The sequence below is a fragment of the Tamandua tetradactyla genome, chromosome 9 (genome assembly GCF_023851605.1).
Source record: "Tamandua tetradactyla isolate mTamTet1 chromosome 9, mTamTet1.pri, whole genome shotgun sequence".
Classification (NCBI taxonomy): Eukaryota; Metazoa; Chordata; class Mammalia; order Pilosa; family Myrmecophagidae; genus Tamandua; species Tamandua tetradactyla.
This window is the reverse complement of record NC_135335.1, coordinates 14,184,318-14,197,173: the sequence shown is the minus strand read 5'-3', so window position 1 is coordinate 14,197,173 and position 12,856 is coordinate 14,184,318. Positions and strand designations below refer to the sequence as shown.

Sequence of the window (12,856 nt, the reverse complement as noted above, 5' to 3'; positions counted from 1 at the left end):
TCTGCAGTGCCTAGGGACAGTGTGAAGCTGGAAGAAAGGAAGGAAGAGAGGGAGGGAGCAGGAAAAGAAGGCTGGTACCAGTTACCCTTCCCTCCAGGGTGTGGGAATAAGAAGGCACACAACTTTTGTACGGGAGGGGTGGGGTGGGGACAGACCCCCAGTGTGCAGGAATGTACAAAGCTGGTCAGCAAGCAGCCAGGAGGCTTGCCAGTCCTCCCTGCCTCCCCACCAAACGGAGGAGTTGCAGATCCGGTACCCTGCTGGTTTCACTGATGCTGCCCTGCAGTTCTCAACCAGGGCCAAGGCTGAAATCAGTTGAGGGTTATTTTGATTTTTCCTTTATAAGTTCCCAAGGGATGCTAATGTGCAACCAAATGTTCTGCTCTGGACCTCTCCCAACACTGCCTGGCAGGCAAGGCCTGACCAGCCTTCCCTCAGGAGCAGTCTGGCCCTCACCAGACCTAGGTCCTCAGGTCTCTCGCTGGCGTGGGGCTGGGCATGGAACTCAGCTGCCTGCACCTGGAGCCCTTCCCCCACGTGTGGCCCAGGACCTGCCAGGGCAGGCCCAGGCGGTTGTCACCTGGCCCTGTGTGGCCCCCCCTCAGACCCTCCTCTCTCCGTCTTTCTGCCCCTTCAGCTCTCTCCATCCAGGTCCCAGTATTCTGATTCAGGTGTCAGATGCCTTTACAGGTGAACTGCTGGCAGAGTCCGGTGGGGGGCGGGGGGGGGGGGAGGAAGTGGTTTTTCCTTTTTTTGGCCCGGAGCTTCCAGAGAGGGCGCTGAATGCTCCGTGTCCCAAGCGGATCGGTCCCCTGTAGGTCAGCGCCCAGGCACGTGGTGTCCTTCCCGACCTGGGGGCCCTCTGGGGTTAGGGATCCGCGGGGCACTAGGACCCGGCGGGCCGGAGGGGGCAGCCCATGTGCTGAGCTTCCCTCCCTCCCTCCCTCCCTCCCACCCTCCCGCTCCGGATCCATTGTCTGGGAACTGCAGCCGCCGGGCGGGCAGCGGCGGGGACTCAGCCTGCCTGGCCGGGGCTGGCACGCAGCGGGCGCCGGACATGCCGGGCCGGACCTCGGCCACCTGAGCCGCCTTGCGGAGTCCCGGCCTTCGGTTGGAAGGATGTGCGCCCGGCCGGCGAGGCGCGCGGCCGCGGCCCCCGGGGGTCCCTGCGGCCCTTGGCCCTTCCTCCTGGTGGCCCTCGCCCTGGATGCCGTGAGAGGTCAGCGGGGGCGGCGGGGCGGGCGAGGGGTGGCTGGGCCGGGGCCGGGCGGGAGCGATGCCCCGGAGCCGGGAGCCCTCCCTCGGTTTCTCACCCAGCGCGGGTTCGCCTCCAGCGTGCCCCGAGGGCTGGAGAGGTCCCGCCCCCGGAATCCTGCTCCCAGCTGCATGCCCCTCTTAGCTCCCCTCGCCTCGCACAACCCGGGGACTCCTTGACCCAGGACCAGCCCAGCCCGGAGGTTCTTCCTTCCCTCTCCCGGTGCCACCGGCCGCCAGCTGCATCTAACCTGGCTGTCCCGGTCCGGAGCTGCCCCCGATCCGGATGCAACGGCTTGTCCCCCTGTCTCCCTAATCTGCTGTCCTATAACTGCACGCCGGAGCCTTCTCACCACCTGTCCCCCTTGTTCCCACTTGCCTGGGATACGGGGAGCAGCCCCTTTGCCGGGGACCTGCGAGATACCTGTAGCTAGCCTCTCCCTACCCCAAGGAGCTCTCTGACCTTGGAGTCTCGGGGATGTCCCCACCTGTGCCTTCCTGAGTTCCGGTGGGGAGCCCCAGCACTGGAGGAAGGGGCAGCAACTCTACTGTGCCCAGAGGTGGGCTGTGGCTGCAAAGTGGCTGATACAACAGCAGAGGAGTGGGGGGTAGAGAGGAATCCACACCACCCCCCCACACACACACACCCTCCAGAGGGAGCCAAGCCCTGAGCCGTGGGAATCCATGGGTGTCCAACCTCAGAGCATCTTGTAATTATTGAGGAAATAGAGTGGGAAGAGGCCTGGAGGCCAGGGGCCAGAGCAGGCGTCACTCACCTGTTACTCTTGGGGCCAGGCTGGGGGTAGAGGCATCTCAGACACAAAACCAAGTCCCCTTCCCCACCCCCAGCCCAGCAGTGTGCTGCTTTCAGCCACCTGCTCCCCTCCCAGAGGGGCCCTGTGGGAGCCCTAATAACCTCTTACATGGGATGAGGAAAGCCTCGTCACATACATTATGTGGCAGCAGCGGCAGCAGCAACCCCTCCCTCAGACGGCACTCCAGTTTGCAAAGCCCTTCCCTGTCCACAGTGTCACCAAATGTTCCTGTCTGTTCTCCACTGGAGGTAGCTGAGGCTCTGAGTTGTTCAATGAGTGGCCTGTGCTTCACTGAGGTCTCGGGACCCCAAGAGTGTCCTTTCCAGGGAAGGCTGCCCCAGGGGGATTCCAGGACAAGGAAGACACGGTCCTGGGTGAGAGCCAGGAAGATAACTGAGGAGGCAACAGGAGTGCGGTGGAGCGAATAATCAAGGAGGGCTTCCTTGAGGAGGCGATATTTGTTTGCTCTTGGCCCAGAAGGAGGAGGGAAGTACCACACGGCAGAGAAGGGAAGAAACAAAGTCCCCTGACCAAAGCTAGCAGGGTTCACTCTTACCGGCAGCATGGGGTAGGGAAGTGGCAGAGGGAGTGGTAGGGTGGACTGGTATTTAGTGCCTGGACTACCTCCAGCTTTATCCTTCCCCAACTGTGGGACCCTAAACCTCCTTTTCCATGGCCCGAACCTGGCCCATTGAGCTATTATGAGAATGAAGAGTTCATGCATATAAATATGCCCTTAGTGGTTTTTGGCTGTCCCGGTTGTTGAATATATTGACTCTCTTCCCAGTTCATGGTCTTCACTCCACCCCCAGGGCATTTGCATGGCTTCACAGACCCCTTCAGCATTCTCCCCTCACCTCCCACCCCCACCATCCCACTCCTGAAGGCCTAGTGGGAGTGGGCAGGAGCGAGCAAGCTGGGGAAGGAGGCATGGGTCCAGCCAAGGACCCATCTCATCGTCTGGGGAGAGCCTTACCCCACAAATGCCACCATGGTACCCGAGACAAGTAGATAGGGGGCCTGAATGGGGAGGAGGAGACACTGAGAAAGTTCTGGAAGGAGGGAGGCCAGGGGTCTGTGGAAGGGGGAAGAAGAAATGGCTCAGAAGCTGCCACTGAGGTATCAATGAAGCAAGACCTGGACTCAGATTTAAATCTGGCTCGATTACCTGCTACCTGTGTGGGGCTCCCTGAGCTTCAGTTTCCTCATCGGTGAAATGGGGAGATGTCCCCCACGCCGCAGGGTCTGGGGCATTTACTGTTCCTTTCTTCCACCACTGCCCACCTCCGCTGTGCCCCAGGACGGAGCTCAGCTCAGCTCCTCCCAGCTCTGGAGCTGTCACCATCCCCACCTCTTCTCCCTCTTCAGTGGGCTGTCAGCAGGACCCCCGGGACCCAGTGTACCTGCCGGCAGCCCTGGAGCTCCTGGATGCCCCCGAACACTTCCGCGTGCAGCAGATGGGCCGCTACCCACCCGCCAACTCCTCTCTGAGCTCCCGATCCGAGACCTTCCTCCTCCTGCAGCCCTGGCCCAGGGCCCAGCCCCTGCTGCGGGCCTCCTACCCACCCTTCACCACGCAGCAGGTAAGGAGGGAGCACCAGGCACACCTCCGTGTTCCAGAGGGCGAATCCGAGACCTCGAAAGGCTCTCTCTCTCCTGCCGGGCTGGAATTGGAAGGCTGGCACCCTCCCTCTTCCCAGATCCCGCGGCAGTCCATCTCATTCTCCCACTCAGGTGGTCCCTCCCCCGGTTACTGAACCCCCCCGACGGCCGGTCCCGTGGGATGTGCGGGCCGTGTCGGTGGAAGCGACCGTGACTCCGGCGGAACCCCACGCCCGCGTCCTCTTCCACCTCAAAGGGCAGGATTGGCCGCCGGGACCTGGCAGCCTGCCCTGTGCCCGGCTCCATGCCACTCACCCCGCAGGCACCGCTCACCAAGCCTGCCGCTTCCAGGTGAGTGGGTGGGCCCCACCTGCGGCTGCAGCTGCTGTGCCGGCCAGAGAGCCGTCCTGGGGTGGGAGAGGAAAGGGCTCGCCCTTCCCGGTATGCTTCGGGGCACAGACCGTTTGGATCCATTCCCGTTCCAACAGCTATCACAGGGGCCTTGAGGAAGAATTGTTTAGGACCCCCTAGAGAGAGAATCACATCCATTGTATGTGATTCGTAATAAGTGACAAGCTCTTATTAGAGCCTCAGTTTCCTCATCTGTAAAATGGGGTAGTGACTCTTATTTCATATAGGGTTGAAGTAAAGAATAAATGAACTCATGCAAGAGTAGCATAGAGTGATCATTCTGCAAATGATGGCATATCGTTACTATTACTTTTAAACTGACTCTCTCCACTACTTTGGAGTTGAGCACAGGAGTCCGTGGGAAGGAAGTATTGGGGATCTGGAGAAGAAGCTTTAGTGACAGGGCAGTCCCGGGGTGTGGTTAGGTTCAGGCAAGTGAGACCTTTCCCAAAAGCAGGAGAGCCGCCAGTGCCGCCATCTGAGACCTAGAGCTGGTCTCAGACCCCTCCGGCGTTGGGAGCCCCCTCCCTCCCACCCATACAAAGGGCACGGGGGCCTTTGTATCTTCGCAGCCATCCCTGGGAGCCTGCGTGGTGGAGCTGGAGCTCCCCTCGCGCTGGTTCTCCCGGGACGCCGCCACACGGGCTGAGCTGGCCTACACACTGGAACCCGCAGCCCAGGGCCCTGGGGGCTGTGGCCCTGGCGGGGTAGATGACGCCGGGACACAGGCCCTCCCAGTGGGCAGCGTGGAGCTGCGGCCGGCGGACCCTCCCCAGTTCCAGGAGGTGCCTCTGGATGAGGCTGTGACGCTGCGGGTGCCCAGCGTGCCTGTGCAGCCTGGCCAGCATTTCAGTGCCACCCTCCTGCTTCGGCACAACTTCACAGCCAGCCTCCTAACCTTGCGGTGAGTACCGGGCCCCTGGGGCTGAGCGGTACAGGGGTGGGGGGGGGGCAGAAAGTACTGCAGGAGGGCTGGACAGGTCCCCGCAAAGCTCAGGGGCCACCACCCCCCTTGCAGGCAAACAGCTGTGGTTGCCCTGGCAGCAGGCAGGGCCCGGCAGTGGGCAGAGCCCTGAGTTTGGAGTTAGAAGAGGGGCATGCATGCCTCCCTCTCCCTGCCACCTCTTTGAGACCTCTTTGGCTGGTGGCACTAACGTGGCCCACTTCCCAGGGCAGCTGTCGGGGCTCCAGGGAAGGCAGACAGGAGTGGGCTTGGAAACCGGGAAGTGCAGAGCCAGAGAGGGCATTTGCCCCAGTTGCATTCATGGGCATGTGCTCCCCACTTTTGGGATCCTCGCCCCAGGTCCCTGGCCTTAGGACACAGCCCACCCTCTCCACTGGAAGGCCTTCCACTTTGTGTCCCTTCCAGCGGCAGTACATCCAGGGCTGCTCCCCACCCCATCCCATTGACAAGGATCGGCAGCGTGGGCCTTGCCTCTCTTTGCATGGGTGTGCGAGCATTCCATCCCTGTGTATCTCACGCGTGTCTGTCCTGTCTCCCCATCAGTCACTCCCTTATATGCTCAACACACTCATCAAAGAGGTCTCTTCTGGATGCTTCCAATATGCCAAACCCTGGGTCTGCACTCTGGAGACCCCAAGAGCGAGGCCTGTCGGTGGGGAGGTTGCTGGGTGGGCGTGGACTGAATTACTAGGTCCCCAGGCACATGTTCTGTGAGGGACACCCAAGGTTCCGTGGGGTGGGTTGAGGGGGAAGTTCATCTCGCTGCAGAAAGTTGGGAAAAGCTTTCTAAAGGAAAATGAGATTTGAGGTGTTGGAGGCTTGAAGAATAAGCAGATCAAGAGGGAAAGGCAGAGCCCGAGCAAAGGACCTGGAGGCATGAATGGGCACTTTTGGGACTGGGTGGGGGGTAGAGAACTTTTGGTGTAGCTGAAGCAAGAGAGTACATAGGGAGAGGTCACACGGTCAAAGATGAGGCTGGACCAGACCCTGGAGGGCCTCGAATGCCAGGCTAAGACTTGGCCTTGTGGGCAGTAGGGAACCATTGACGGTGTTAGAGTGGGATTGCTGCATGGCACGCCCAGTGTTGAGGTGGGCTGGAGGGCCTCGAATGCCAGGCTAAGACTCAGCCTCGTGAGCAGTAAGGGAGCCATCGACGGTGTTAGAGTGGGATTGCTGCGTGGCACACCTGGTGTTGAGAGGTGGGCCAGAGGATGGCAAGGTGGAGGTGGAGATCGGAGCCGGGGAGGCTGGACAGGAAGCTGGAGCTTTTAGTCTCCAGCCAATTTTGTCCTCCCCCTCGGACTGGTCCACAGTTCAGCACCCACCTTGACAAACTTGGCCTGAGACCCGCCTCCCCTCTTCCAGGATCAAGGTGAAAAAGGGGCTGCATGTGACGGCCGCCCGGCTGGCCCAGCCTGCCCTCTGGACTGCCAAGCTGGACCGTTTCAAGGGCTCCAAGCACCACACCACCCTCATCACCTGCCACCGCACTGGGGAGTCCGAGGGCCTGGACAGCAGGTGAGCAGGGGAGGTAGTGCTGGCCCCAGGGAGCTGGTGGGCAGATTTAGGGGTCCCAAGAGCAGGTGTCTCTGCCACGCTGCCTCCATTTCCCCATGTTGAGCAGGCACACGAACAAACTCAAGGAACTACACAAGGCAGAAATTTTATTCATTCATTCAGCCGCTATTTATCCCACTCTGGCCGCATGGCAGGAACCGTGAGTGTGAGCCTGATTCCCGATGATGCCAACCTCTACTGGCCACCCAGGCTCAGCCCTCGGCCTCTAACCTCCTCCCATCACCACCCGTGGCTCTCTTTCTCTGGGCCATTAATAAAGCCCAGATTCCCCTGCAGATCTTCATGTTTATGAACTTTTCTTATTCATGCTCTGAGCCTGGGTCAAAGGCTGTGGGTCAAGGTCATCGGTTTTGTCACCCTTATTTGAATTCCGGTTCTGCAAGCCAAATAACCCCCAGAGCCTCTGTTTACCTTCTTGCAAATGGAGATAATAATGCATTCCTTAGGGTTTGTGAAAATAAAATGAGATATCGTGCCCCCCAAGACAGTCTTCCTGGCACGAAGGAATAAATGCAGGTCATTATTTAGGGGAGCCAAAGAATATTCTGGAAAGTGGTTCGGTAGTTGTCTGGATCTTATAGCAAGACAAGAGTAGATAAGAGCTCGAACTCTGGAGCCAGGATGCTTGGTTTTAGATTCCAACCCTGCCACTTATTTGCTGTGTGTGTGTGACCTTGGATGAGCGACTTACCCTGTACCTTAGTTCCCTCATCCATAGAATGGGTACAGTCATAGACCCTACCTGACGTGCTTAGGACGGTGCCTGGCAGCCAGCAAGCCCTCAATTCCTGTCTTCTGGCCAGCAGCCCCCCTGAACTGGCTGAATTCCTGTGGGTGGACTTTGCTGTGGAGAATGGTACCGGCGGAGCCGTGGCGGTCACTCGACCCGTCACGTGGCAGCTGGAATACCCAGGCCAGGCCCCCGAGGCGGAGAAGGACAAAATGGTGTGGGAGGTCCTGGTATCAGAGCGGGACATAAGAGCCCTCGTCCCATTGACCAAGGTAAGGGGGCTGCCACCTCTTTGCCCAGCCAGGCCCTGGGCCAGGGACCCACTCCTGGGGACCCCGTGAACTCAGGGGCCAGGGGCTGAGCTCCTTTTGCATCCACAGGCCGAGGAGCTGGTGAACACGGCGCTGCTCACCGGAGTGCCCCGGCATGTCCCCGTGCGCCTCGTCACTGTGGGCAGCGGGGGGGCCCTGGTGGAGGTGACAGAGCACATCGGCTGCGAGTCGACCGACCCACGGGTGCTGCAGGTGAGTGGCCTGTGCCAGCCCCACAAGAGGATGCATTTACACGTGCGCATGATGCACACACCACTTCATTCCTCCCCCATTCGGGTCCCTGAGAGAACAGTTGCTTTTCAAGACCAGAAAACTCATGGTGGGAAGGGCGGGGGAACATGGTTTCAAATTTCTTTGTCCCCACCCACCACCTCTCCCTAGAGCCAGAGATTAAATCACACTCACATTCATTATTGCACTGACAAATGAGTGGACAAGGGAGAACCTGTACTTGGGGATCAGAAGGCTTTAGTTCGAAACACATCTTCCTCATCTACCGGCTGTGTGATGTGAGGCAAGTTTCTTAACTTCTCTGAGCTGTGGTTTCCTAAACTATGAAATGAAAGTGTGTCTTAGGGTTGTTTTAAGAATTAAATGAGCCTAAGAGCGTATCCAGCAGACACCAGGAGCTGAAACAATGGCAGCGATTGCCATTTTAATAACGATATGATGTTACAATCATATAATAATAATAATTCTCATTATCAGTATTGGAGCCTCATATTGACCGTGAGGTACAAATGCTCAGGGCAGCTTTCTCATCTGGAAGTTTTGAGAGGGGGAAGCACGGAGCCTGCATTTATTTAAATCCAGGCCAGCTTAGTGGAGACAGTGTCTTTTCCCATTTGTAATGGCACTTTGCCCCCTTTTGGGCCCTACCTGAGGACCTTTGGGTGAGACAGTCCCTTTGCACCAGTGTCAGAGGCCAGCACCAAGGGGGAGCCAACTTTGTAGGTTTAAACCCCTCCTCTGCGAGGTAGGAAGCCAGTTTCCCCAGCCCAGCCCCAGGTAACTCCAGGAATGCCCTGTTCCTTCAGGAGCTAGTTGGATCTTGGGCACACAGTGAAATCTAAAAACTCAGGACAGTGGCTTAACCAGCAAACCCAGCATGACATGCCATACAGGGAAATGCAGAACTGAACTCTGACCGTGTCCCTTCCTATGTCTTGGCATCCGGACTGCCCTCTCTGGCCACACGTGCCTCCTGTGGCTTAGCCTGCCCTGCCGCCCTCTGCCCTCCCACAGGTGTCGGAGGCCTGTGACACCGTGCTGGTGGCCGGCAAGGAGAGCCGGGGTGCCCGGGAGGTGCGAGTGGACTTCTGGTGGCGCCGGCTGCGGACGTCGCTGTGGCTGACCGTGTGGGCACCGCTGCTGCCCTTGCACATTGAGCTGACCGATGCCACCCTCGAACAGATCCGGGGCTGGAGGGTCCCTGGCCTGGCTGAAGGGTGAGTGCAGGCCTGGGGAATCTGGCTGACCTTGGTGATGTCACTCTGGACTGCCAGGGGACATGGGAGGCGCGGCCACAGGTCCCAGCTGGGATCTGAAAATTGCCCAGTTGCTGGCCGTACCTCTCTGCCCCTCACCACCTGGACTCTGGCTGCTTTATTAGAAAGTGCCAAGCTCCAAACCCGTCTCCCCTTTCCCTGCCTCATTTCTCCCTAGCACTTATCACTTGCTAAAATGCTGTACAATATACTGATTAGTTTTGGGTGTTGTCTCTCTACCCCTTCCACGTACCTCCCCTAAGGATGTAAGCTCCCTGAAGGCAGGGTTTTTGTTTTGTTTTAATATTTTTATTAAGAAATATCCACTCATGTACAGTCCAACAATAGAATACAATCGGTGGCTCACAATATCACCACATAGTTGTGTATTCTTCACCATGATCATTTTTAGAACATATGCGTCCCTTCAGAAAAAGAAATTAAAAGCAAAAAGAACACATAATGTCCCTTATCTCTCCCTCTCATTGACCCACAGTATTTCAATTCACTCAATTTTTACCTTTTATCTCCCCCTATTTATTTATTTATTTTACTCATCTGTCCATACCCTGGGTAAAAGGAGCATCAGACACAGGGTTTTCACAATCACAGTCACATCGTAAAAGCTTTATAGTTATACAGTTCTCTTCAAGAATCAAGGCTACTGGCATACAGTTCAGTAGTTTCATGTACTTCCCTCCAGCCACTCCAATACACCATAAACTAAAAAGGGATATCTATATAATGTGTAAGAATAACCTCCAGGCTAACCTCTCGACTCTGAAATCTCTCAGCCACTGACACTTTATTTTGTCTCATTTCTCTTTTCTCCCTTTTGGTCAAGAAGGCTTTCTCAATCCCTTGATGTCGGGTCCTGGCAAATCCCGGGATTTCTGTCCCACGTCCCCAGGGAGATTCACACCCCTGGGAGTCATGTCCCACGTAGGGGCGAGGGCAGTGAGTTCCCATGCTGAGTTGGCTTACAGAGAGAGGCCACATCTGAGCAACAAGAGGTTCTCTGGAGGTGACTCTTAGGCCTAATTATATGTAGGCTTAGCTTCTCCTTTAAGGCAGGGTTTTTTTGGTCTATTCTGTTTACGACTCTGCCCTCAAAGCCTGAGGTGGTATTTGGCTCAGTAAATACAGAATAAACCAGAACTGGAGGGGGTTTGGGAATCTTAGCCCAGGGTCCTTCCAAAGAGAGAGAGAGACAGTCCTGGTCTCTCCCTCCTGGCACGGACCTTGCTGGGCTTAGGGGCTGGCCTGGGGGCTCGGGGCTTGGGGTGGGAGGGGGGAAAGGGGCGGGGCCTGCACTGACGCCCCGCCCCCCGGACCGCCCCTCCCCGCAGGGCCGCGGAGCCGGAGCTGGGGACTGAGGAAGCCGAGCCGCGTGCCCGGGGCTGCCGCCTGCAGTACCAGCGCGCCAGCGTGCGCTTCCTCGCCGCCTTCGCGGCCCACCCGCTGGACGGTGACCGTGGCCTCACCCACCTGCTCGGCCCCGACTGGCTGCTGGACGTGTCCCACCTGGTGGCGCCGCACGCCCGCGTGCGCGACCCGCGCGTGGCCTCGCTGGAGGACGGCCGCGTCCTGGTGGGCCGGGAGCCCGGGGTCACCTCGGTGGAGGTGAGCGGGTCCGGACGCTGAGAGGACACTCCCAGAGCAGGGCGTCCCCGGGGTGGAGTGCAGTCTAGCTGTCAGCAGTGTAGGGTGCCAGTGGAGAACTGGGGGTGGGGGCTTGGGTGAGACTTGAGGGACCCCTGTGATGAGGGGTGCCCTCTGGGTATGTGGGCTTGGATCTTGAGTAGGGGAGGGAACTGTCTCCTAGGTGTGGGATTGGGGTGCAGGTGGGGCATATTGGGATGCAAATGGTGGAGAAGAGCCCATGAGGATGCTGGAAGCAGAAGCTATATCCCTTTGCAGCCGGGGTTGGGGGTGGGGGGGGCTCCAGGGTCTCACAGAGGGGCAGGGGCCATCTGTGTGCAGAGGCCCCCATTTTCAGCTCCCTCCCACCCTCAGGTGCGCTCCCCACTGTCTGACTCCATCCTGGGGGAGCAGGCGCTGGCTGTGACAGATGACAAGGTCTCGGTGACGGAGCTGCGGGTACAGCCAGTGATGGGCATCTCGCTGGCTCTGAGCCGGGGCACTGCCCACCCCGGGGAGGTCACAGCCACGTGCTGGGCCCAGTCAGCCCTCCCCGCCCCAAAGCAGGTGACAAGCTGGGGGCCAGAGGGAGACGGTCACCATCTCCAGATGGGGGCTTGGGAAGAAGGGGTCCTGGCACCTTGACCCCTGCCGCCACCCACCCTAGGGTTTTCAGAATGAGAACTCCCTTCCCCGTTGAGGGAGTGAGCTCCCCGCAGCTGGAGGGAATCAAGCAGTGGCTGGCTGGAGTGTTGGCAGCGGGCGGTTGACTAGATGGCTCTGAGGACCCTCCCGATGACTCAGACCCTGAGTAACAGGCAGATGATTGACGCCCGTCCCCTCTCTCCCTGTGTTTTGTCCCTCCGCCTTGTGTCTCTTTGTTTTCTCTCTGGTCTCTCCGTTTCTGTGGGAGTGGTCTCTGTGTGCATGCGTGCGTGCCCCTCGCGTGTCTCTGCCTGTGTCCGTGTGCCCCCACAGGAGGTGGCCCTCTCCCTCTGGCTGTCCTTCTCTGACCACACCCTGGCCCCCGCCGAGCTCTACCCGCGCCATGACCTGGGACTCTCCATCTCGGCCGAGGAGCCTGGCGCCGTCCTGCCAGCCGAGGAGCGGGGCGCCCAGCTCGGGGTGGTGGTGAGTGGGGCGGGCGCCGAGGGGCTGCCCCTGTACGTGGCCCTGCACCCACCCGAGCCCTGCCGCCGCGGCCGCCACCGCGTGCCCCTGGCCTCTGGCACTGCCTGGCTGGGGCTGCCCCCTGCCCCCACCCCGGCCCCTGCCCTCCCCGCCTCCAGCCCTGCACGGAGCGCCCCGGCCACCGAGGCCAGCCTGGGTGGTGGTGCCCGGCGGGTGGTGGGCAGTGGCGGGGTGAGGGGCAAGTTTGATCAGGCAGAGGCCAGGCAGGAGGAGGAGGAGAAGGAGGAGGGAGAGGAGGAGGAGGAAGAGGAGGAGATGGTCCCTGCCCCTCAGCGGGTCACCGACCTAGAGCTGGGCATGTACGCCCTGCTGGGCATCTTCTGTCTGGCCATTCTCATCTTCCTGGTTAATGGCGTGGTGTTCGTGCTGCGGTACCAGCGCAAGGAGCCCCCCGACGGCGCGGCCGACCCCGCCTCCCCCCAGCCCCACAACTGGGTCTGGCTGGGCACCGACCAGGAGGAACTGAGCCGCCAGCTGGACCGGGGGTCCCCGGGCCCAGCCAAGGGAGAGGGGGGCTGCCCCTGCGAGAGCGGGGCTGGAGGGGAGGTCCCCGGCCCGGTCCCCGGCCCGGCGGGGGGCACCGCCAGCTCCTCCAGCACCCTGGCGCGAAAGGAAGCCGGGGGACGGCGGAAGCGCGTGGAGTTTGTGACCTTCGCGCCAGCGCCCCCGGCCCAGCCCCCCGAGGAGGATCCTGTCGGGGCCCCTGCCGTGCAGTCCATCCTGGTGGCGGGCGAGGAGGACATCCGCTGGGTGTGTGAGGACATGGGGCTGAAGGACCCCGAGGAGCTGCGCAGCTACATGGAGAGGATTCGGGGCAGCTCCTGACCCCACCTCGGTCTGCGGTGGGGGGG

General features: G+C 59.8%; 1 protein-coding gene across 2 annotated transcripts; it reads left to right on the top strand.

Annotated features, from left to right (window-relative positions):
- The first annotated feature begins 973 nt into the window (after positions 1-973).
- On the top strand, positions 974-12,854 carry TMEM132A (transmembrane protein 132A). Of its 2 annotated transcripts, none has more exons than XM_077116083.1 (11): positions 974-1,219; positions 3,438-3,652; positions 3,804-4,022; positions 4,655-4,986; positions 6,412-6,564; positions 7,431-7,626; positions 7,735-7,878; positions 8,932-9,134; positions 10,523-10,796; positions 11,190-11,381; positions 11,793-12,854. In XM_077116083.1, the coding sequence occupies exons 1-11, from the start codon at positions 1,120-1,122 to the stop codon at positions 12,828-12,830; spliced, it is 3,066 nt and encodes a 1,021-aa protein (XP_076972198.1). In that variant the 5' UTR covers positions 974-1,119; the 3' UTR covers positions 12,831-12,854. The 2 variants fall into 2 exon arrangements, with proteins under 2 accessions (XP_076972198.1, XP_076972197.1); XM_077116082.1 differs by having other exon boundaries at positions 7,428-7,626.
- The last annotated feature ends 2 nt before the right edge of the window (positions 12,855-12,856 follow it).